At 39.6% G+C, this 24,028-nt stretch overlaps 1 protein-coding gene across 4 annotated transcripts in view; it reads right to left on the bottom strand.

The window, feature by feature from the left end:
- Positions 1–24,028, bottom strand: part of LOC119848298 (scaffold attachment factor B1-like) — a 32,480-nt gene that overhangs the window by 6,876 nt on the left and 1,576 nt on the right. For all 4 annotated transcript variants that reach the window (XM_038383936.1, XM_038383937.2, XM_043502719.1 and 1 more), the window contains exons 2-14: positions 23,066–23,153; positions 19,195–19,256; positions 18,908–19,114; positions 17,814–17,876; positions 16,650–16,677; positions 15,252–15,750; positions 14,806–14,852; positions 7,772–7,872; positions 5,752–5,901; positions 5,576–5,655; positions 1,533–1,672; positions 445–536; positions 44–150 (exon numbers count right to left, since the gene is read on the bottom strand). In XM_038383936.1, the coding sequence (XP_038239864.1) occupies positions 44–150; positions 445–536; positions 1,533–1,672; positions 5,576–5,655; positions 5,752–5,901; positions 7,772–7,872; positions 14,806–14,852; positions 15,252–15,750; positions 16,650–16,677; positions 17,814–17,876; positions 18,908–19,114; positions 19,195–19,256; positions 23,066–23,153 (1,664 nt within the window). The remainder of the gene's footprint in view (positions 1–43; positions 151–444; positions 537–1,532; positions 1,673–5,575; positions 5,656–5,751; positions 5,902–7,771; positions 7,873–14,805; positions 14,853–15,251; positions 15,751–16,649; positions 16,678–17,813; positions 17,877–18,907; positions 19,115–19,194; positions 19,257–23,065; positions 23,154–24,028) is intronic.

Here is a 24,028-nt window from a genome sequence, read left to right as displayed (position 1 = left end):
AAAAAGAAAAAAAAATTCCACACAACTTCGCCATCGAACTTACCGGCGTTGTTCCGCCTCTCTAATTTTTCGTTGTGCTTTGATTTTGTCGAATGGCACAATACCTTGTCGCTCTTTGCTCTCTGATTTGCGGTCCTGGCTCTTAAGGCTCTATAGTTAATATAAAAGTTGATAAAAGCTTACTAGAGTGCATTTATAAGAACACAATTATGATAACCGATCAAACAATACTCATAACATCCCTTCCTTTCACAAATGGTGTGTTTGAGAGCTTAGTCTCTGTATGAATTTTTTTTAACATATTTATTCCTTTTATAAGTGCAGACAAAACACACAAAAGAAATACGTCTTAGCTTGAGTGTAGTGCTGAAGTTTTGTGATGTCAGCCATTTAAAAGCTATTTGACTAATGGGAATTTTGAACCCAGAAAAATTAAAAACTTACTCTCTCTTTTGATGTAGTTGAAGTTTTCACGCTAATAACAGGTTCTCCTTTGGATTTGTCCATTACTACTATCCTCTCTGCTCCCTTACTTCCTACACAAACCACAACAAAAGGAGATTACATAATATAATGGGAGCTTTGATTTTCAATGGTAGAAGTCCTTGCAATGTGAACATTCTTAACATTAACCCCCTTTTCAAAATGCTGTTTCACAGAAGTGACTTCTGAATACTCCGCAATTTATACCCATAAAGTAAAGTAACATTTTTATTTTATCTTTGCTACTTAAACTGAGTAACACCAGGAGCAGATCCCTTGTGAGACTTTTAGATGCTACTTGATATCAAAGTGATCAGGTACATAGTGAATACATTTTTATACAACTGTTTCAATTTCTAAAACCAACAGATACTAAATATGAAATGTACTTGTCAGCATAACCTGAACCATTCAATAACTATTGTTATAACAAAAAGAAACCAAATCCATAAACAAGATATCTATAAGTTTTGTAATTTTGGCAGTTTCCATCAGATTTCTACTGACTAGTTACGGTTAAGTTTTACTTACTGTTTAGTTTACTACTAAGTTATATTTGATTAAATTACCCACCCTGTGTATTCACAAATATATCAGGCATGAAGACATAAGAAGTCGAAATAGAAAAATAAAATCCTACGTTTTCTCATTCTACCCAGCATTTACTACATAACTAAGGTGATGTAAACATCCAGTGTGATGTTTTTTGACTACACATCCTATTTCTAATTACATTCACTTGAAGTATCCTAACATATATAGCAAACAGTGCTTGTTTCTAAGCTTTTCCCCTAAAAATGGACCTGATCGACATCAAAGCTAATAAGAACATAGGTAGCTGTGTAACTGACAATTTCACATACGTGCATGTAATACTTCAATTTTTCAAATGATCAGTTCCACGTAGTCAGCTATAGCAATTTTAAAAAAAGTACTATCCTACCTTCCATCTTACAAAACATTTAAATCATTTGGTTTGGGAAGACATAATTGTAAGCATCCACATGAATCATGCCTAATACTCTATAACAAAACAGCAGTTAAATTACCTGATTTTGTAGTCTTCAGTTGATCTGAGGATCCAGACTTCAGCTCATCTTTATCCTTCTCTTCTTTTTCATCTTTTCCTTCTGCTTTCTTAGCATCATCTTGTTGGTCAGTCTTCTCATCGTTTTTAACACTGCCAGACCTATAGAAAATAAACTGATTTAAAACTGAAAAAAAAACCCTCAACACCACATTGGCAAAGAGTGATATAAATGTGCAGAAAGTCTGAGCTAAAAGCAGATTGAAATAGACGTCCTTTTACATATAAGGCTTTGGCTTAAGTCTATGGAAGAGATGCATAGTATGTCCAACGGCACTGATATTGAAAATGCTAATTCCTCTGTTGGCATGAAGTGAAAAAGATCAGAACCTACTGTACAACTTCAAAGAAGTTTTGGCCCAGCATAAGATCAAAATAATTGAACTATACACAATAGGAAAACCCACACTATGGTGTGCCTGATGCCAGAGAAGATTCCTGAGAGAAAACATGGCAACCAACGACAAACCTAGTAGGGTTTTTGTAGCATGGCTGCTGAACACAACAAAATTGACACCATACAGTAGGTGGGCAAAGCCTCTCATAAAATTAAAAGTTTCCAGAGGCGAGAGCTAAATTAAACAAAGCCAAAAACTAGTTATCAAACAGCATTTGACAAGAGTTATGCTTCAAGAAAACATTTAAAGCAGAGGAGTTATCTTAACCCTTCTGGCTACTCTAAGTATTCCAAAAAGAAAAAGCAGTGTGGTGCAGATGAGAACAAATGGTGGGAACAGAATCTTGAACATCTGATCTACAACAGTAGCCCTAGGTAGCCCTGTTCCGTGAGAGAATCTCTTGTGTGTAAAAAGCTCTAGTACGGGAACAGACTAATGAATGGTTGAGAACTCTGGAGTGGTACTCTTTATAGGTTAATGATATTGATGTGTAGCAGGCTTTATTGCAGGCTGGCATAAGAAGATCTAGACATACCAAAAAGCCTATGACCGAGAAAACTTTAATTTTCCTGATATCTGCTGGGAGAGCAATACAGCGGTGCATAGACAATCCAGGAAGTTTTTGGAAAGCGTAGGGGACAATTTCCTGGTGCAAGTGCTAGGGGAGCCAACTAGGGGGAGCGCTTTTCTTGACCTGCTGCTCACAAACCGGGTAGAATTAGTGGGGGAAGCAAAAGTGGATGGGAATCTGGGAGGCAGTGACCATGAGTTGGTTGAGTTCAGGATCCTGACGCAGGGAAGAAAGGTAAGCAGCAGGATACGGACCCTGGACTTCAGGAAAGCAGACTTTGACTCCCTCAGGGAACAGATGGCCAGGATCCCCTGGGGGACTAACATGAAAGGGAAGGGAGTCCAGGAGAGCTGGCTGTATTTCAAGGAATCCCTGTTGAGGTTACAGGGACAAACCATCCCGATGAGTCGAAAGAATAGTAAATATGGCAGGCGACCAGCTTGGCTTAATGGTGAAATCCTAGCGGATCTTAAACATAAAAAAGAAGCTTACAAGAAGTGGAAGGTTGGACATATGACCAGGGAAGAGTATAAAAATATTGCTCGGGCATGTAGGAAAGATATCAGGAGGGCCAAATCGCACCTGGAGCTGCAGCTAGCAAGAGATGTCAAGAGTAACAAGAAGGGTTTCTTCAGGTATGTTGGCAACAAGAAGAAAGCCAAGGAAAGTGTGGGCCCCTTACTGAATGAGGGAGGCAAGCTAGTGACAGAGGATGTGGAAAAAGCTAATGTACTCAATGCTTTTTTTTGCCTCTGTTTTCACTAACAAGGTCAGCTCCCAGACTGCTGTGCTGGGCAACACAAAATGGGGAAGAGATGGCCAGCCCTCTGTAGAGATAGAGGTGGTTAGGGACTATTTAGAAAAGCTGGACGTGCACAAGTCCATGGGGCCGGACGAATTGCATCCGAGAGTGCTGAAGGAATTGGCGGCTGTGATTGCAGAGCCCTTGGCCATTATCTTTGAAAACTCGTGGCGAACGGGGGAAGTCCCGGATGACTGGAAAAAGGCTAATGTAGTGCCCATCTTTAAAAAAGGGAAGAAGGAGGATCCTGGGAACTACAGGCCGGTCAGCCTCACCTCAGTCCCTGGAAAAATCATGGAGCAGGTCCTCAAAGAATCAATCCTGAAGCACTTAGAGGAGAGGAAAGTGATCAGGAACAGTCAGCATGGATTCACCAAGGGAAGGTCATGCCTGACTAATCTAATCGCCTTTTATGATGAGATTACTGGTTCTGTGGATGAAGGGAAAGCAGTGGATGTATTGTTTCTTGACTTTAGCAAAGCTTTTGACACGGTCTCCCACAGCATTCTTGTCAGCAAGTTAAGGAAGTATGGGCTGGATGAATGCACTATAAGGTGGGTAGAAAGCTGGCTAGATTGTCGGGCTCAACGGGTAGTGATCAATGGCTCCATGTCTAGTTGGCAGCCGGTGTCAAGTGGAGTGCCCCAGGGGTCGGTCCTGGGGCCCGTTTTGTTCAATATCTTCATAAATGATCTGGAGGATGGTGTGGATTGCACTCTCAGCAAATTTGCGGATGATACTAAACTGGGAGGAGTGGTAGATACGCTGGAGGGGAGGGATAGGATACAGAAGGACCTAGACAAATTGGAGGATTGGGCCAAAAGAAATCTAATGAGGTTCAATAAGGATAAGTGCAGGGTCCTGCACTTAGGATGGAAGAATCCAATGCACCGCTACAGACTAGGGACCGAATGGCTCGGCAGCAGTTCTGCGGAAAAGGACCTAGGGGTGACAGTGGACGAGAAGCTGGATACGAGTCAGCAGTGTGCCCTTGTTGCCAAGAAGGCCAATGGCATTTTGGGATGTATAAGTAGGGGCATAGCGAGCAGATCGAGGGACGTGATCGTTCCCCTCTATTCGACACTGGTGAGGCCTCATCTGGAGTACTGTGTCCAGTTTTGGGCCCCACACTACAGGAAGGATGTGGATAAATTGGAAAGAGTACAACGAAGGGCAACAAAAATGATTAGGGGTCTAGAGCACATGACTTATGAGGAGAGGCTGAGGGAGCTGGGATTGTTTAGTCTGCAGAAGAGAAGAATGAGGGGGGATTTGATAGCTGCTTTCAACTACCTGAAAGGGGGTTTCAAAGAGGATGGCTCTAGACTGTTCTCAATGGTAGCAGATGACAGAACGAGGAGTAATGGTCTCAAGTTGCAATGGGGGAGGTTTAGATTGGATATTAGGAAAAACTTTTTCACTAAGAGGGTGGTGAAACACTGGAATGCGTTACCTAGGGAGGTGGTAGAATCTCCTTCCTTAGAGGTTTTTAAGGTCAGGCTTGACAAAGCCCTGGCTGGGATGATTTAACTGGGACTTGGTCCTGCTTTGAGCAGGGGGTTGGACTAGATGACCTTCTGGGGTCCCTTCCAACCCTGATATTCTATGATTCTATGATTCTAAAACATGGGTCTTATATATGCCTAACAAGGCATGCAGTTGAAATATCTGCACTTCAGTCACTGTTAACTTTTATAATAGTACATTTGGTAATAAAAATCAGAAAGAACAGTCATTATGATAAAACATCAGAGAACCAAAAAAACTGAACTAGAAAATGGAACTGAGAAATACAACTGAGATAGGGAGTAAGGTTCCAAGCACAAAAAAGGGAAAGTTAGCATTCAAGGAAAATAACCAATTTCTGAGATTTCTCCACCCTCAACAATAATCAGGATACTTCAAAGTCTACACAGGGGAATCAGGGTGGAGACCTTTTAATGAAATTCAATCAGGGAGTTGTGTTTTCAGTGGTTTCTTTTTTTGCTACTTAAGCCTTATTAGTTCCTAGATAATCAGATACAGATTTGATTTGTGACTGCATACACTTGACCAGAAATGTGACAATGAAACACAAATATTGCTTCAATTCATATTCTTATTTTTGCATGCATCACTCCAGACCTCTTTATATATTCACCTTGCTCACTTAACACAGCTTTGTTTTTCCAGACAAAGCAGAAAATACCCCAAAACTATCAAACTATTTTACAGATATGGGATCTATAGAATACCTCTCACTGTCAACTGTCTCCTTCTTCGCTTCACTCTCTTTTTTCTCTGTAGGTTTTTTCCCAGCAGGTTCATTTTTTGCCTGAAATTATATTTGACAAACACCAGGTGAAACATTTCAGTAATTTAGGAATTCTTAGACAGGTTATTCTATCTTTTCTTGAGAATTATCACTTACTTTTTCTACAGAAATTATTTTCCCATGTAACTCTGTTTTATGAAGGTGTGTAATACATTTTGTTGCCTCGTCAGCTGTAGACATTGTAACAAACCCATAGCAGCGAGAACCAGGACTGCGAGCATTGGTCACCACTTTTGCACCAACCACCTTAAAGAAGACAATTATAGTGTCACTCTAATATAAGTACACAACACACACATACACAGCCCATTTATAACCTTAAAATATTAGCTTCTTTCTCCCCCCATGTCTTTTACCTACTCTAATGCAGCCTATCATACCTGGAATATCTGTTTTTAAGTGACAAAACTACGAAAACAATATATTTTGGAACCAAGCATTGTAAGTGCAATGTTGCAAAAGTTCAACTGGTGAAAAGCAGACAATGTGAAGTCTATTTATAAGAAAACCTGTAAAATGTGCATCACCAGCATCATTTTGATGAACGGCAATAAAAGGAACAACAGTTGAGGGCAAGTATAATTTCCACTCATGTTGATACTAGTTCAACAATCTGCTAGGATGAGTCCCAACAAAAATGTAACTTCTCAGTCATTGATAGTTATACGCACAAAATATTAACTAATTTAAAAATTTTTCAAATACAATTCAGTTTGAAAGGTGGGAAGCACTCACCAAAAATATAATTTTAAAAAGCCTACTTATATGCAATTTTCAAGTATGCTACAAAAAACAGGGAAGAAAGCGTTGAAACAGCACGTATAGGTAAGTGTTTCCATAAAAGCTCTTCATTTACGCAGATAAAGTCTATACAGCACACTTTATACTGGGGGAATAAATCAGAAATTCATACAGGCTTCCCATTTTAAAGTGCAGCTGAAGGTGGAATATGCTTTTAACGTGCACTTTACCGCAGGTGTACTTTTGCCTCTTGTAAATTTAACTTTGTCCATAATTAATATTCCAAGGAAGAATACGGATTCTTTTGTTTGAATTACAGTGACTGCTGTCAGATTATTCAGGCAAATACAAAGACAGCTGTCACCGGTATTTTGGATTCACATTTGTGTCATTTCTCTAGAATCATCTCCTCCCAGATCACTGAATGAAATTTTGGATTAAACTAAGAAAATGAATACATTTCATTTTAATAATGTAGTTTGACACAGTTAATTTTCTTGGCATCAAATGCAATAACCACATGCAATTCAAACAAATCCCCATATGTGCTGAAGTTAATTCATTTGATTTAATGTAAGATCACAATATGCTAAGTTTTATTTTTTCTCAAATTAAATTTGCGGAAAGCCATTGCCACCGCTTGCAACGGGAACAGTATTTAAGCATTCTCAGCATCTGACAACGTAATTTTAAAGTACACTACTGAACCTCTGAGAAAAATACTTAAATATTCCTTCAAATACGAGGGAAGTAACTTATTTTGGCATCCATCATCTATTAAATCAGCCCTTCCAATTTTCCTCTTAACAGGGGATATGGGATTTAATTCAGCACACCATTAACAGCAGCATACAAAACCTTTTTTCAGGTGTTAACTTTAGTATCGGTGTCAATTTTAGACCAAACAAATCTTTGGACTTACGAACATTTGGAGACACCATTCTTACATACTACACCAAAAAAAAGGCTCTAAATTCCAATATTATTTCATTCAGTTTCAAATATAGCCCCTTCATATTATTAAATTTACGCTGCGTGACCATGAGGGTCACACACACAGTTATATATACACACAGTATAGCAAATGTAGAAATATATATAACGAAGACATTAGCCTAAATTAATTCAAACCAGGATCTGGAGAGAAAAGGATATTTTTTGTACGGGTGAGGGAAAAAATAGAAAAGCTTAAATAGCTTAGATTAGTACATCTTATTTGCTTTTGTGTGCAACAAGAATATTTTTGAAAATTTACACTTTCAATTACCTGTAATTCATCTGTGGTACTGGTATTCCATTAAAATGCTTTAAATAGCAAACACCAAGAATAGAAATATTGTTAGCTAGTTTGGGGTAAAAGGATCAAAAACCGTACCTTCCCATATTTGCTAAAAAGATTCTTCAAATCTGTAGCTCTAGTCGTGGAGGCAAGTCCACTCACCCAAAAGTTTCTACCAGAACTGCTACTAGTGCGACCTAATTCAAAAAGAAAACTCATTTCACCATAATTAAAAAAAAACAATTCCAGTTCACATTCTTTAGTCACAGGTCAACTGAAATATAAAGTGTAAAATTTACCTTCACTGATTGAAATTCTTCAAAGTGATTAGTACCTTTAAGTTCGACGTATTTGCAGTTGTAACAAACTACAAGTTTTGACATGCATGATAAAAATATAATACATTACTTTACAAAGACTCAGACTTCACTAAATAGAATGGTTACTCACCTTAGGTAACTGTGGTTCTTAGAGGTGTTTTGTCCATGTGAATCCCACTTATGGCACAAATATTCCTCATATGTGAGAGATTGAAATTTTTGACCATTCAATCTAGACTCCTAATTGCCTAAATCCCTTTTGAAAATGAGATTTAGGCTCATAAATTAATTAGTGGCGCTGAGTGCAGCAAAACCTAAATACCTTTAAAAATATGGGCCTACGTGTTTTAGGAACCCAAGTGACTTGAAAAAAAAAATGGATTTTCAGTATTTCTAAAGTAAAATTTTCAATCACCTAATATAGGGTATAATGGCTGTTAAAGGTATGGCTTGAGCTCCCAGTGGCAGCCTTGCAGATCTGATATAGGAAAACTTCTTAGGCACCCTGAAAAGGCTGTCTCGCTTTAGTTGTGTGGGCCTTGATGCCCAATGGAGCGGCTTATCTACTAGTTGGTAACAAATTGTAATGCACTGAGTGATCCACTTGGATCCATCCACACAAGTACAGCCCTGAAAAGCAGGTTCTACTAGCTGTTGAAATGCTTTACTGGGTTCCAGTTGAGCTGTGTTCTGCACACACATCCTCCAGCTGGCAACTCTGCCTTGTAAAATCCCTTGTTCTTCCCTATACAGGTGTGGGTCTACTCTGCTCTGATTACCTGCTAATGAGCTGTCAATGCATTAAATTGGGAGAGTTTTCAGCCACCTATGAAATGTCCTTGCTGTCCATAATTGAAACAAGTCTTTTTATGACAGGTTTCAGAGTAGCAACCATGTTAGTCTGTATCCGCAAAAAGAAAAGGAGTACTTGTGGCACCTGAGAGACTAACAAATTTATTTGAGCATAAGCTTTCGTGAGTTACAGTTCACTTCGTCGGTGAGCTGTAGCTCACGAAAGCTTATGCTCAAATAAATTTCTTTGTCTCTAAGGTGCCACAAGTACTCCAAGTCTTTTTATCAATCCTCGCTTACCAATTTCCTTAGGCTTCTGAGTGGTCAAATGTCCTCAACTGGGTGGAGCAGATCTTGATCTAGCTATCTGCAATTGAACCAACAGTTGTTCAATTTGGAGATATTTCTCTTTCAGTCTCTTAGAACTGCTCCGATATTCCTTCCAGTTCCTTCACCAAATCCAGGCTAGCTTTACTAAAGCCCTTCTCTTCTCTTGACAATGTTCTCTTTTCCGAATCACAGCATTCCTTCTTCATAGGTTCTCACTTTCAACAAGAATTGGACACTGGAAATGTTTCTCTGTCGACCATCTGGACTAATATCCTTGTGATTCTCAGTGTGGTTAGCAATGATTTGAGCCAACAACCTTCTAAAACTGGTCTTGTTTACAAGGGTCTAATTCTGCGTATTTCACTCCCCCTCAAGAATTTTTTGGACTAATGCATGTAATCTGCTCAGGTACACAGCTGTTCTCCAGTATGTTTATCAGTTTCAGAAACTAAGGGTTAAGCTCTGATGCTCTCTCTATAGTTCCACATGCCTTTTCTAGACTCTTAAAAACTGTCTCAAGCACTTGTCTTGGTACCAGCTAGTATGACTATCCTCACTGCTGGGGTCAATGCATTTGCAGTGATATTACATCTCTTTATCTTGTCAGAGATTTCATCACCTTCCATAAATTCTCTGGTTTGAGCTTGCCAGGCAGGATAATCAACCTCTCTACTGAGTCTGGGTGAACTGCCCGAAAAACATTTCAGTTTAAACTTTATATCTGTCGTTCTTTGTCTCACTGGCAGATTTCAAAACCTGCTCTTGTAAACAAGACAAAGATTTACAGCAGCAACAGATGCTTCCACTGAATGACTACCTGTTAACCCTCTCGTTTGTCAGTCACATGTGTAAACTGTCTGTCAGTATCAGATCCTCCATCAGAATGTTGGGGATCCCCATGCTCATTGTGCTGGGAATCTGTGAGCAGTTCTAGTGGATATAAGCAGCATAAGCCTATGGTGAATAGATATCACAACCCATTTCTTCACTAATCTGTATTTCACACACTCTCTCCCCATGTACTAATGGAGGCAAGATCTGGAAATTCACAAAGCCACTCTTTAAAACCACTCTTCTTCAAAGCTCTGTATATTAGTTACCTGACCATATGCCCACCTATCAGCCCGACTTACTACTTCTGCACTATCAGTATGAGACACATCACTGATGAAAATGTAGGAATTTGGCCCAAATGCCTGCAAGAATCCATGATTCTAGACAATAGAATCAGTACAGTACATGCACACACATATACTACTACTCTAGTCTCTTCGACTGAATGATACTGATTGTCTCAGAAAGAGAAATCAGTTAAAACTGTGTAAACCTCAAGTCCAATTTTGGGCACTATTTGTGTAACAGGAAGGGGGGTAGATACAGAAATATTACATATAACTACAACACTCCCCTGTTTCCTACACGTCAGTTTAACACTTTTCTGAGGTACAAGCTAGAGTTCTCTCTTTATGCATTATGCAGTTAAACCTCATGACTATTGTATGTAAATCCCTGAATGTAGCTGTTAACTGTTCCCAGTCAGCTTCAAAGAGAATACTATACAATTTCTTAATAAACAAAGATTTAAGACACAAAAATATTGTAAATAGTATTTGGAATACTTATGAATATTTTTAAACAACGTCTTTTAGAATGTAATAGAAACATCAGTAGATTTACAGACTGTCCCATTTTGTTGCTGTCATATATATTTAAATGTAAGGTTTCAATATAACATTTGCACTTCTATACTTTAGCACGTACACAAGCAAAACCCCACTGATCCGATTTCAGAGAATTTTTCAGTCTTTATAGTGTGGCCCTAATATGTATAGCATCACCTGGAGTCTTCAGAGCTTGAGAAGAATGGAAAAGAATAGAGATTTTGCCAAACTCATCAGTTTTGTCAACAAACAAAAATCTGGGGATCCTTACAGCTAGAAGGATTCCAGCCCCTGGATTAATAGTTCCTGGTCTCAGTTGTTGGTGAAATAGAAATCTGAAGCCTATAACCAAAGTGTTAGAGGCACTGGAATCAACAGTTCTATGAAGCACTCACTCTATAGGGTACCATCATTTTTCCCACAAATCCAATCAAGTCAGGTAAGAAATTACAAACCTTTACCTCTGCTCTGTTCTCTTTTGGACAAACCCCCTTTTTAACCTCCACCTCCCTCCCTCACCTTAACTGTGATCGGCACAGCTTTCAACTGGTGAATGTGTGGGACCTGAACAACTGCTTGCCCTAAACGAATGCTACTCCCGCAACTTCAGAAGTAACTACTGAGTATGTCTATTAATGCCACGTGTTTCTGGATGTCCTGGGTCCTTCCACCAGACCTTGGGTCTCAAAGTTTCAGAGGCAAGAATCCTGGAAGGATCCTGGGATGCTAGCTGCTCTGAAGAAAAAGAAAAAGCATTTGATTTCTTGTTGGCAAACAGGTTTATTATGGGAGGGCTCTATTTGCAGAATAGAGGCTTGAGAATAGACTTCTTCAGCAACTACTAGTGGTTGGCTGAGTATTGAATGTTGGGGCAATTATGCCAATTGTTTGTTCCTGGTAGTCATCCTGTAAAGATGGCACTAATGCCACAGATTGTCTGTCTCCTGACAAAGAAAGGATGAATTGGCACCCTCCTGCCTATTGATATACAGTATTACTTTACCAAAGTGTTGCTTTACTGTGGTTCTTTTCAAGAGCAGCAGAAAAGCTCTGTAAGTTAGTCAAATCACCTCGAGTTTCAGCAAATGATATGGAGTAAGGACTCTTTCCAGGACAACATGCTTTGCATTTGCAGATGGTTTAAATGGACCAGAAACCCGCTATGGAGACACTTGTAATCTTTGTTGCTGTGGGAAGAGAGGTGTAGAATGGTATCTCTTCTTTGCAGCTCCACTAGGGATAGGTCTACCAGTCCAGGGAAATACTATAGGATTTGGAAACACAAGACAAATGTTTGTATTTGGTGGGTTGGTAAAGAAGACTTCAGCCAGCCTTGAAGGTGAAGACTTGCAAGAAGTGTCACATGAGTGCACAAGGCCATGTAACTTAACAGTTAAAGAGATTCTTGCTGTTCTTGCAAGGTTTCCCTGAGGATGAAGATCAGGGACACGACAGCCTCAAATCTGTCTTGAGGAAGATATTCCTTTGCTGTATTGGAATCTAGAAAAGCCCCTATAAAAAAAATGCTATGGACTGGGTTGGCCAACCTCAATTTGGAGGATCCAGAGGTTGAACAAAGGGTTTGCTGACCCTGTCTCAATACTGGTAAGGAGACTTAGCGCACAGTCCCTACTTACAAAGGCATAAGAATGGCCAGACTGGATCAGACCAAAGGTCCATCTAGCCCAGTATCCTGTTTTCCGACAATAGCCAATGCCAGATCCCCCAGAGGCAATGAACAGAACAGGTCATCATCAAGTGATCCATCCTGTCGCCCATTCCCAGCTTCTAGCAAACAGAGGTTAGGGACATCATCCCTGCCCATCCTGCCTAATAACCATTGATGGACCTATCCTCCATGAACTTATCTAGTTCTTTTTTGAACCCGGTCGTAGACTTGGTCTTCACACATCCTCTGGCAAGGAGTTCCACAGGCTGATTGTATGTTGTGTGAAAAAAATACTTCCTTTTGTTTGTTTTAAACATGCTGCCTATTAATTCCATTTGGTGACCTCTAGTTCCTTTGTCATGAGGAGTAAATAACACTTCCTTATTTACTTTCTCCACACCAGTCATGATTTTATAGACATCTATCACCCACCCCCCCCTTAGTCATCTCTTTTCCAAGCTGAAAAGTCCCAGTCTTATTAATCTCTCCTCACATGGAAGCCGGTTCATACCCCTAATAATTTCTGTTGCCCATTTCTGAACCTTTTCCACTTCCAGTACATCTTTTTTGAAATGGGGTGACCACATTTGCACGCATTATTCAAGATGTGGGCGTACCATGGATTTACACTGAGGCAATATGATATTTTCTGTCTTATTACCTATCCTCTTCCTAATGATTCCCAACATTCTGTTCACTTTTTTGACTGCTGCTGCACACTGAGTGGATGTCTTCAGAGAACTATCCAGAATGGCTCCAAGATCTCTTTCCTGAGTAACAGCTAATTTAGACCCCATCATTTTATATATATAGTTGGGATTACTTTTTTCCAATATGCATTACTTTGCATTTCTTAACATTGAATTTCATCTGTCATTTTGTTGCCCATTCATCCAGTTTTGTGAGATCTTTTTGTAGCTCTTCGCAGTCTGCTTGGGACTATCTTGTAGTTTTGTATCATCTGAAAATTTTGCCACCTGTTTATCCCTTTTTCCCTGATCATTTATGAATATGTTGAGTAGGACTGGTCCCAGTTCAGAGCCCTGGGTGACACCACTATTTACCCTTCTCCATTCTGAAAACTGACCATTTATTCCTATCCTTTGTTTCCTATCTTTTAACCCGTTACCAATCAATGAGAGGACCGTTCCCTCTTATCCCATGACAGCTTACTTTACTTTTTTGGTGAGGGACCTAAGGCACTGAAGGGGTGGAATCTCTGGGAGTCAAAGTTCCTTTTTGGAGTCAGAGGAACGTCTTTCCAAACCCAACGCTCCCTACATGAATTGTTCAAGAAGGTAGAAATACCTACAGGGTGATGAGTTCTGGTTGAAAAAGATCAGATATGGTCCAGAATGTAGCCTTCATAAAAACAGATTAATGAATTAAGAGTATCTATCCGTTAATGAAATAAGTCCATTTGGCTCGATGTCAGTGTTTAGGCTCAGCCACTCGGTGAAGAGGTGCCAAGTAGGAGTCAGGAAGAAGAAAATGTAAAGAAAACGAATAAGACATGGCCAAAAGGCAAGAAAAGTGTCCTTAAAATACTTATAGCGATTACTAATATTTACAAAACTGATCTGATGAAAGGGTGTCAGCAGGCAAACACTGCCAAGTTCTGTTTTATTGCTGGAGCGGTCAGAGCGAACGGGGAGGCAACTGGATCTGCACTGCCCTACATACCCTTGAATGGGGAGGTGAGACAGAGATACAAGGACATGCACAGGCAATGGGGCCCAGCTGACACTCCTGGGTGAAAGATTATGATCTCACTTGCATGTGGTGTGTACATGTCCCATAAGTGGGATCCACAAAGAGATTCCATGTAGAAACCAAAGGTTGACTCCCTTAGTCAAATTCTTTTAAGAGTGACACACAAGTGTACAGCTATTGTAATTTAGATTTATAGGCAATTATCAGAATCCTTATTTTAGCAAAACATAAGATTATATATGATACATTTGTTTCATATACTTAAACTGAGTAGAATTATGAAAGGCTCTTCACTCAATGAGGTGTCAATAAGCACCTTCACTGGTCTGAAGGATGTATTTGCCATGTATTAAAGGTTTTCTTTGAAGTCACTGTTACAATTTGTGGGATATAGTCACCTGATATCCATAGAAAATTATTAGAACAATAAGCTTTCCATGGTACACACACATTTTGAAACAATGCTTACATAATGCAGATAGAAAGCCTTAATTAAATCTTGCAATCATTTAAATCAATGACAGCACTGCCACTGATTTCAATTATGTTCATTTACAATAACCTACTCTGCAAAAAAGCCAAAGAAATTACACAAGTTTTACCAAATGAGTCCCAAGATGAAGATTATTTTCCTTTACAACATACCTTTCTCATCTTTTGACACTGTCTTTGTAGCTCTGTCCTCCTCAGGGCTAAAGACAAAAATTTACGTTAATCAATGAGGAAACAAAAAGGAAAATTAACTCTAAATTATGGTATTAAAATACCTACCAGAAGCTAGTTGAGAAACAAAAGACACCTTTGCAAACTTGTATTAAGAAATCTGACATGAAATAAGGAAAGTCAGATTCTTAAACTTATGTCTGGCAGAAGATAAAAATAAGAATTTAATAAAACAACCTTTGAAGGTTGAGGAAAGGAAGGAAATCAAACCATCAGTTAAAAATTGCACAAGAAGAAATAAAAGATTCTTTAGGAATAGACTACAATTTCATCAGTCTTGCTGGCCAATTGAAGGAAACAGCTTTTTTGCATCACTTAATGACCAATAAAAAAGATAGCATCTGGTCTAAAACTGAGAAAAAACAAACCTCTTTTTCTGATCACCGCCCTCATTGGTAGAGGACTCTTTAGTAGCAGATGATTCTTCAGAAATAGCTTTGTCTTCTGTTTTCTTGGCATCTTCTTTACTATCTTTGGTTTCAGGACCTGCATCTTTATCCGCTGTTTCCCCACTAGAGGCTTCCAGACCTTCTGATGGTTTGCTACTCTGATCACTTATGTTTTCTACTACTAAAGATTCAGAGTCCATTTTCTCTTCATCTATTGTCTGTTCACTTGTCTCCCCTTTTGCTACAACTAAATGCTTTGCTTCCTTCCTTGAAAGATCTTGTGCTGACTTGCTGTTCAAATCTAAAGCATCTTCCTCCGACTGACTGGCAGCAAGAGCGTCCTCTTCCTCTGCTAGCTTTTTGCCTGCCACGGCGTTACTTGCTTCTTGTGCATATGGCTGCTCCACTTCGGATATTTCTTCTTTAAGTGGTTCAGATTTACAAGTTTCCCCCAAAATCTCGAGTATTTTCTCATTTTCTACGGATTTAACAGGAATAGAATGGCACAAGATTTAATCACCAGGGAAATAAAGCAATCACAAATGTGGAACTGGCATGGCTGCCACACTAACACCAAGAGAAGTTCTAAGCTACACAGAGATTGGAAAACCCTAATGTACACAATATTAAAGTTCTAAACTATTTGCAGCCTAACAAATTATATTAAGCCCAAACGTTATAGGGAAGAAAATGCCCCCACAGATTTAACAAAAACCTTCTGGCTGATCCTTGACATTCTTCATGAAATTGTTCAGTTCTGGTTCTTCTCAATTTAACTTCCACAATCCAAGATGCTTAACTGAATGTATCAATGCACTGAAAGTTCAATTTTCTAATTTCTGTGAAATTCTTTTAGCAGACACTCCAACATGAAAACTGGGACATCTTCTGATGGTGCATGAGTATATTTTCAGTCCAGAAAGTGAATAGAATCTGTATGGAATTTCCATGAAGAAACTGTCTTCTTTCTTCTGTATCCAGTTACTAATTTTTAAATTTTAGGTCCCTACAATGGCTTTATACTGCCTTTTCTGCTCTACTAGTTAAAGAATTGAGATACTCTGTGATATCACAAGATCTGTTTTACATGAAGAATCTTTAGCTCTTAAACTGAAATTAACTTTTCTAGATCCATTTATGTAGTTTAGGAGGCTTTTAAATAACCACTTTATATGTCAGTGAAAATATTTAAATGACAGACATTAGTTCACAGATCTGGGGATATGATTGGGTTTCCAATCTCTATGACCCTTGCATGATCTGGATTGTCCACCATAGGAATAATGCAAACTATAACATTGCATTTTGTGTTAAAACAACTAGTGTTTTAAAAAGGGTTAGTTGAAAAGATAGGATTACATTGTTCTTTAATAGTACCTGGCTCCAAGGGTGATTCCTCGATTTTCTGTAAAATAAAATAAAAATAAAACATTGCAAACACTTTTATAAACCTAATAAACTGAGTCTAAATTACAAACAAAAATAGAATTTAGACTATTTGAAGTTACAGTAATTCAGATACTGTATTTACAACTGGCTCATCTAGAACCATTTCAAACGAATGTTTATATAAATAATGTGTATTTACTTAAACAAAACCGCAAAATAAATCAAGACTACCTGAATTCACCTACATTTGTTATGTATCTTTCTAGCTAACTCAGGCTACGTCTACACTACGGACCTTACAGTGGCACAGGTGTGCTGTTGTAAGATCTCCCCTGTAGCCGCTCTATGCTGGCAGGAGAGATCTCTCCAGCTGGCATAATTAAACCATTCCTAATTAGCAGTGGCAGTCATTTTGGCAAGAGAACATCTCCCACTGTCCACAATACTGTCCACACTGGCGCTTTTGTCAGTGAAACTTTTGTTGGTCAGAAAGGTGTAGTTATTTTTTTCTACACCCCAACCGACAAAAATTTGTCTACACTAACACTTTTGTGGGTAAAAGCATCAGAATACTAAAGGCATTAGAAAGAGATTTATGTCTACTATGCCAAAAATAATAAATATGGAGAAAACATATTGCATATTTGTACTAACCATTGTAATTCACAATGATGAAAAAGGAAATGAAGTGAACTGAATATCAGATTATGTAATGTTAGCATTAATGTGGCATTTTTGTTTCCTCTCTAAAAGAAAGTTCATCAAAATATGTATAAGCAGGGGGTATTTAAGTTCTATTGGTGCCCACACAAAAGGAAGTTAAGCTTTCCAAACCAAAACCACTTTTATTTACAACTCAAAATAGTAGAGGATGATGATGATTTCTCAAAGTGGGCAGCCAAAACTGGTTGATGTGCTCAATCAGTTTACAGATATGAGTAAAGAGAGTGTCCAGACTCCAAAATAAATAGGCACTGCCCTGAGAACCCATTATGTCATTATGACTTTATTAAGTATTATATCTATACTAAATCATAATATGAACTCCAATTAGAGTAAAAGAGTTGAGTTCAGTTTTATTATGTTGATAGATTGACAATTTTCTATGTAGTATTGAAAATAACCTGCAGTAGAGCTAAAATTTCAATTTACCTTTATGATATTTAAATCAGATGAGGCAGCATCTAAGTTGTTTCCAATTTCCTCACAGTCTTCCTGAAAGATTGAATGGAAAATATTTCACTCCTTACAAAAAATTAACTACAGCTTTACAGATAAAAACCTAAATAAAATATTGGAAGGTAGGAGAAACCACACTACTTTATCTGACTTTCCCAGGGAGATAGCATTTGTATAAATATTTACAAATAATCAGAGGAACTTTTGCTCCCAAACCTCAAAATGCTACCCAAGAATGCTGAAAAATGTCAGGAAAATTATTCTAATTATTTAATGAAATTATTCATCAGCAATAAAACATCAGTTTACAATGGTCTTGCACACTTAAAGCTCCTGATCTGAAGAGAAAATGTGTTAATTTGTTTGATAGCTTTTAATATTAGTATGTCTCATTGCCTTGCTTATCCTGTTTCTAAAGGGAAAAAAGTACTCTGAATTAGTTAACACAAGACTCATACTCTGGGTTTTTGGAGACAAAGCATGTCCTACAAGTAACATACTTGGACCTTGCTGAGAGATGAACAATAAGACACATCTCTCAAAGCGTTGCTATATGATTTAGAGCAGTTTTAACTTGTAGAATACCAGAGGTTTTGCCTTCCAGATTAAGGGGCCAGGGCTGCAATGGCAGAATTTAAGATTAAGAGTAGTAACGTTAGTGCAAAATTGGCATTCCCAAAATAGAGGAAAGTAACATTGGGGGAGCCCTGAAGTGAGCAAATTAGTTAAATTTCTGTGTCAACCAATAAAAATATATTGTACAATAATGCACATGTGGGTCTCTTACAAGACTCTCAAACATACAAACGTATAATTTAAAAGAATGCAAATGCAGAATTAGGGCAAAATGGAATACACAAAGACTTAAAACCTAAATATTTTTTAACAAGGATGTTATTTACATAGATGGTGTGGACGAAATGAAAAAAGTTCAACCTCCAAATTATTTCCATTAAGTGGAACACTAACATGCAATAAATAAATATTGATTCCTGACATTTAAGTGATGCATCATCTACAATTTTCAGAAATTAAATATATGAAAAATTGTATCTCCAGTTACCTACCTCGTTTTCTGTAAGTTGATCTGGAAGTTCTTTCATTTCTGCATCAATATTGTCCTTACTATCAGACAGTGAGTCAAGAATATTATCAGCATTGTAATCATCTCCACAGTCTACAGCACTGCCATTATCTATTTCAGCTTCATCTAACACACTAATATCCATCATGTCAATATCCTGCAAGTTATCCAAACTTGCTTCAATATCCTCCTGTAAAAAGAAAAGAATAGCTGTATATTCATTGTAACTTGAAAGCAACACTCTTTAATCTTCATCACGGTTTCACATACCTGTTCATCTCTAGAGTTTTCCTCCAGTCCATTGTCTTCAATGCCTTCTTCTGGTTTTCGCCCTGAAAACAGCATTATTCAAAGGATTAAGAGCAATATCTGTTTCAGAATACACACTCTTTGCTAAATTAGCTATTCAACCTTGAGTTTGTTCCAAAAATTAATCATTAAGACCCCGATTCTGGAGCTGCAGATAATCTGGGCTGTATCTACCACTACAATGTCATTAAATGGCATCAACTTGAAAAAGTGTAGTGTGTCTAGTGCCTGTTCTACACCTAAAATTTAGGTTGACCTAGCTATGCCACTTGGGGCTGTGAAAGATTTCACACCCTGAACTCTGTAGTTAGGTTGACCTAACCCCCAACGTAGACGTGGCCAGATTAACCTAGCAACCATCTCTCGGAGAGGTGGATTGTCATCAACAGAAAAAACCCCTTCCACTGATGTAGGAAGCATCAACACTATGTGCTGCTGCAGCACCACAGCTATGCCGCTTTAGCAGCTCCAGTGTAGTCATACCCCGGGTGACTATTTAGATTTCCCTACATCATTCTCTTATCCCTATACACCTCAATAAAAGGGCACTATAATAAAATTTTAAAAAAGCAATTTTAAAAATCATTATAATAAACAGAAGCATAATATTTCACTTTCTCCATTCATGTCCTGCTCATCTCAAAAATAGATTAGTCAATTATTAGTTTATAATTTAGATCCCAGTATTGCAAGCAGGTCCATATCATCACTTTGCAGGATCAAGGCCTTTGATTTTAAGAAAAAAGAAAAGGAGTACTTGTGGCACCTTAGAGACTAACAAATTTATTTGAGCATAAGCTTTCGTAAGCTACAGCTCACTTCATTGGATACATTCAGTGGAAAATACAGTGGGGAGATTTATATACATAGAGAACATGAAACAATGGGTGTTACCATACACACTGTAAGGACAAAAAGAAAAGGAGTACTTGTGGCACCTTAGAGACTAACAAATTTGTTAGCCTCTAAGGTGCCACAAGTACTCCTTTTCTTTTTGCGAATACAGACTAACACGGCTGCTACTCTGAAAACTGTAAGGACAGTGATCACTTAAGATGAGCTATTACTAGCAGGAGAGCGGGGGGGACGGGGGGACGGGGAGGTCAGAATATGAACAAGAGGCTGCTAGGCAGCTCTCCAACACCACTTTCTACAAGCCATTACCCTCTGATCCCACTGAGGGTTACCGAAAGAAACTATATCATCTGCTCAAGAAACTTCCTGAAAAAGCACAAGAACAAGTCCACACAGACACACCCCTGGAATCCTGACCTGGGGTATTCTATCTGCTAACCAAGATCCATAAATCTGGAAATCCTGGACGCCCCATCATCTCAGGCATTGGCACCCTGACAGCAGGATTGTCTGGCTATGTAGACTCCCTCCTCAGTCCCTATGCTACCAGCACTCCCAGCTATCTTCGAGACACCACTGACTTCCTGAAGAAACTACAATCCATCGATGATCTTCCTGAAAACACCATTCTGGCCACTATGGATGTAGAAGCCTCTACACCAACATTCCACACAAAGATGGGCTACAAGCCGTCAGGAACAGTATCCCCGATAATGCCACGGCAAACCTGGTGGCTGAACTTTGTGACTTTGTCCTCACCCATAATTCACATTTGGGGACAATGTATACCTTCTAAACAGCAGCACTGCTATGGGTACCCGCATGGCCCCACAGTATGCCAACATTGTTATGGCTAACTTAGAACAACGCCTCCTCAGCTCTCCTCCCCTAATGCTCCTACTCTACATTGATGACATCATCATTTGGACCCATGGAAAAGAAGCCTTGAGGAATTCCACCATGATTTCAATAATTTCCATCCCACCATCAACCTCAGCCTGGACCGATCCACTTCCTGCACACTGTAGTGCTAATAAGCGATGGTCACATAAACACCACCCTATACCAGAAACCTACTGACCGCTATTCCTACCTACATGCTTCCAGCTTTCATCCAGACCACACCACACGATCCATTGTCTACAGCCAAGCTCTACGATACAACCGCATTTGCTCCAACCCCTCAGACAGAGAAACACCTACAAGATCTCTATCAAGCATTCTCACAACTACAATACCCACCTGCTGAAGTGAAGAAACAGATTGACAGAGCCTGAAGAATACCCATAAGTCACCTACTATAGGACAGGCCCAACAAAGAAAGTAACAGAACCCCACTAGCTGTCACCTTCAGCCCCCAGCTAAAACCTCTCCAACCCATCATCAAGGATCTACAACCTATCCTGAAGGACGACCCCTCACTCTCACAGATCTGGGGAGACAGGCCAGTCCTTGCTTACAGACAGCCCCCCAACCTGAAGCAACCACACACCACACAACAGAACCGCTAGCCCAGGAACCTATCCTTGCAACAAACCCCGTTGCCAACTCTGTCTACATATCTATTCAGGGGACACCATCATAGGGCCTAATCACATCAGCCACACTATCAGAGGCTCGTTCACCTGCACATCTACCAATATGATATATGCCATCATGTGCCAGCAATGCCCCTCTGCCATGTACACTGGTCAAACTGGACAGTCTCTACATAGAAGAATCAATTGACACAAATCAGACATCAAGAATTATAACATTCAAAAACCAGTTGGAGAACACTTCCATCTCTTTGGTCACTCGATTACAGACCTAAAAGTCTCAATATTCCAACAAAAAAACTTCTGAAAGACTCCAACGAGAAACTGCAGAATCGGAATTAATTTGCAAACTGGACATTAAATTAGGCTTGAATAGAGACTGGGAGTGGATGGGTCATTACACAAAGTAAAACTATTTCCCCATGTGTATTCCCCCCCACCATTCCTCAGATGTTCTTGTCAACTGCTGGAAATGGCCCACCTTGATCATCTCTACAAAAGGTTTTCTCCCCCTCCCCCTTTCCTGCTGGTAACAGCTCACCTTAAGTGATCACTCTGGTTACAGTGTGTATGGTAACACCCATTGTTTCATGTTCTCTATGTATATAAATCTCCCCATTGTATTTTCCACTGAATGCATCCGATGAAGTGTGCTATAGCTCACAAAAGCTTATGCTCAAATAAATTTGTTAGTCTCTAAGGTGCCACAAGTCCTCCTTTTCTTTTTGCGAATACAGACTAACACGGCTGCTACTCTGAAACCTTTGATTTTAAGTCTTCAGGACATGGATCATGTGTCATGGATCTATGTCTGTGACTAGACAAACTTATGATATAAATGTTAAATACTCAATTTCACTTTCTGGTTCTCAGGTACTACCATAATGGATATATAGGCAAGTAGCCCAATATAAACTCAAAAACTACAACCTGAAATCTAGTCAAATTGTAAAAATGAGCCACAAACCATTTCAGAAAATGCATGCCCCAAGCCAATTTTTGAGGTTTTGCAACCACACAATTTACTCATAAATAAACTAACTCCTTTCAGAAAAGGAGGGATTTCTTTCTAAAACACAAACTCTGCTAAGGGGACTTTCAGAGCAGCTGTCTCTCCTATGCCTGGCACAATCCCGTATTCACTGCCATGAGTACTAAAAATACACTTGCAATTTAAGACCATGTCCACTTTATGGTTGAAGGTATACTAACATAAGGTATATTTGAAATTCATAATACAATTTTAAATAATCTTCCCTGGTCAAGGAAATAGTTCTAAGCTTAAACATGTAATAAGTTGTTGATAGCATGATTTCAGGAGCACATTAACAGAAACTGGAATGAAAAATGGAAAATTACAAGACAAGTAATCTTAGAGAAAACTAAGAAAAGATAGATAAGCAAGACTATGTGAACCAGGAGTGTCAACTGTTTTGTACCTTTGCTAGTTCTCTTTGGTGTTCTTTTATTGCTAACTTCTGAAGCCACTGGCATTTCATCAGGGTCTCCCCCTTCTTCCTCAATGGCCTATTGGAAACAGAGAAAGTAATTTTTGTTTTGGTGAGTTTTCAAGAGCCCATTTCCATTTCCCCAATATCATCTCACGTGTAGAGGGAGTCAGATATCGGCCATCAGTAAACAGCTCAGAGTGAGGAGGAGCTATATCAAGGTGCATTGCTCACAATTTCCCAGAAAAATCAAAATACAATCAGCATCAGGGCATCCATTCTGTACATGACAGCATCATATCTAAGGGCTCGGCAGATTACTTGGTCTAAGTTTTTTGGCGGCAGGGACCAGCTCTTTATGGGTTTGGACAGAACCTAAAGCAGGTATCATTGGAATACAAATTCATAATGTTTCCTCACCCACAGCCTCGTGGGAGCTTAGTGAAGGAGTAGAGGAACAGCAGCAACACAATGGTCCCAAGGGGCTCAGTGAAGGGCGTGTGCTTGGGGGCGGGCTAGAGGCCCCAGAGAAGGGGGTAGGTAGGTAGTGGTGGGAGGCAGGCGGGCTAGAGGCCCAAGAGAAGGAAGGAGGTAGGTGGTGGTGGTGGGGGGGGGGGGGGGGGGCAGGTGGGCTAGAGGCCCCAGAGAAAGGGGGAGGAGGTGGTGGTGGGGGACAGGCTAGAGGCCACAGAGAAGGAGGAAAGAGGTGGTGGTGGTCGGGGGGCACTCGAGGCCCCAGAGAAGGGGGTCGGTGGTGGCGGGGCAAACTAGAGGCCCCAGAGAAGGGGGGAGGAGGTGGTGGTGGGGGGGGGCTAGAGGCCACAGAGAAGAGGGAAGGTAGATGGTGGTGGCGGGTGGACTAGAAGCCCCAGAGAAGGAGGTGGAGGTGGTGGTGGTGGGCAGGCTAGAGACCCCAGAGAAGGGGGGAGGAAGAGGTGGTGGTGGGGGACAGGA

The sequence above is a fragment of the Dermochelys coriacea genome, chromosome 25 (genome assembly GCF_009764565.3).
Source record: "Dermochelys coriacea isolate rDerCor1 chromosome 25, rDerCor1.pri.v4, whole genome shotgun sequence".
Classification (NCBI taxonomy): Eukaryota; Metazoa; Chordata; order Testudines; family Dermochelyidae; genus Dermochelys; species Dermochelys coriacea.
Note: the sequence above shows the minus strand (reverse complement) of the source record. Positions and strands in the feature narration are given on the sequence as shown.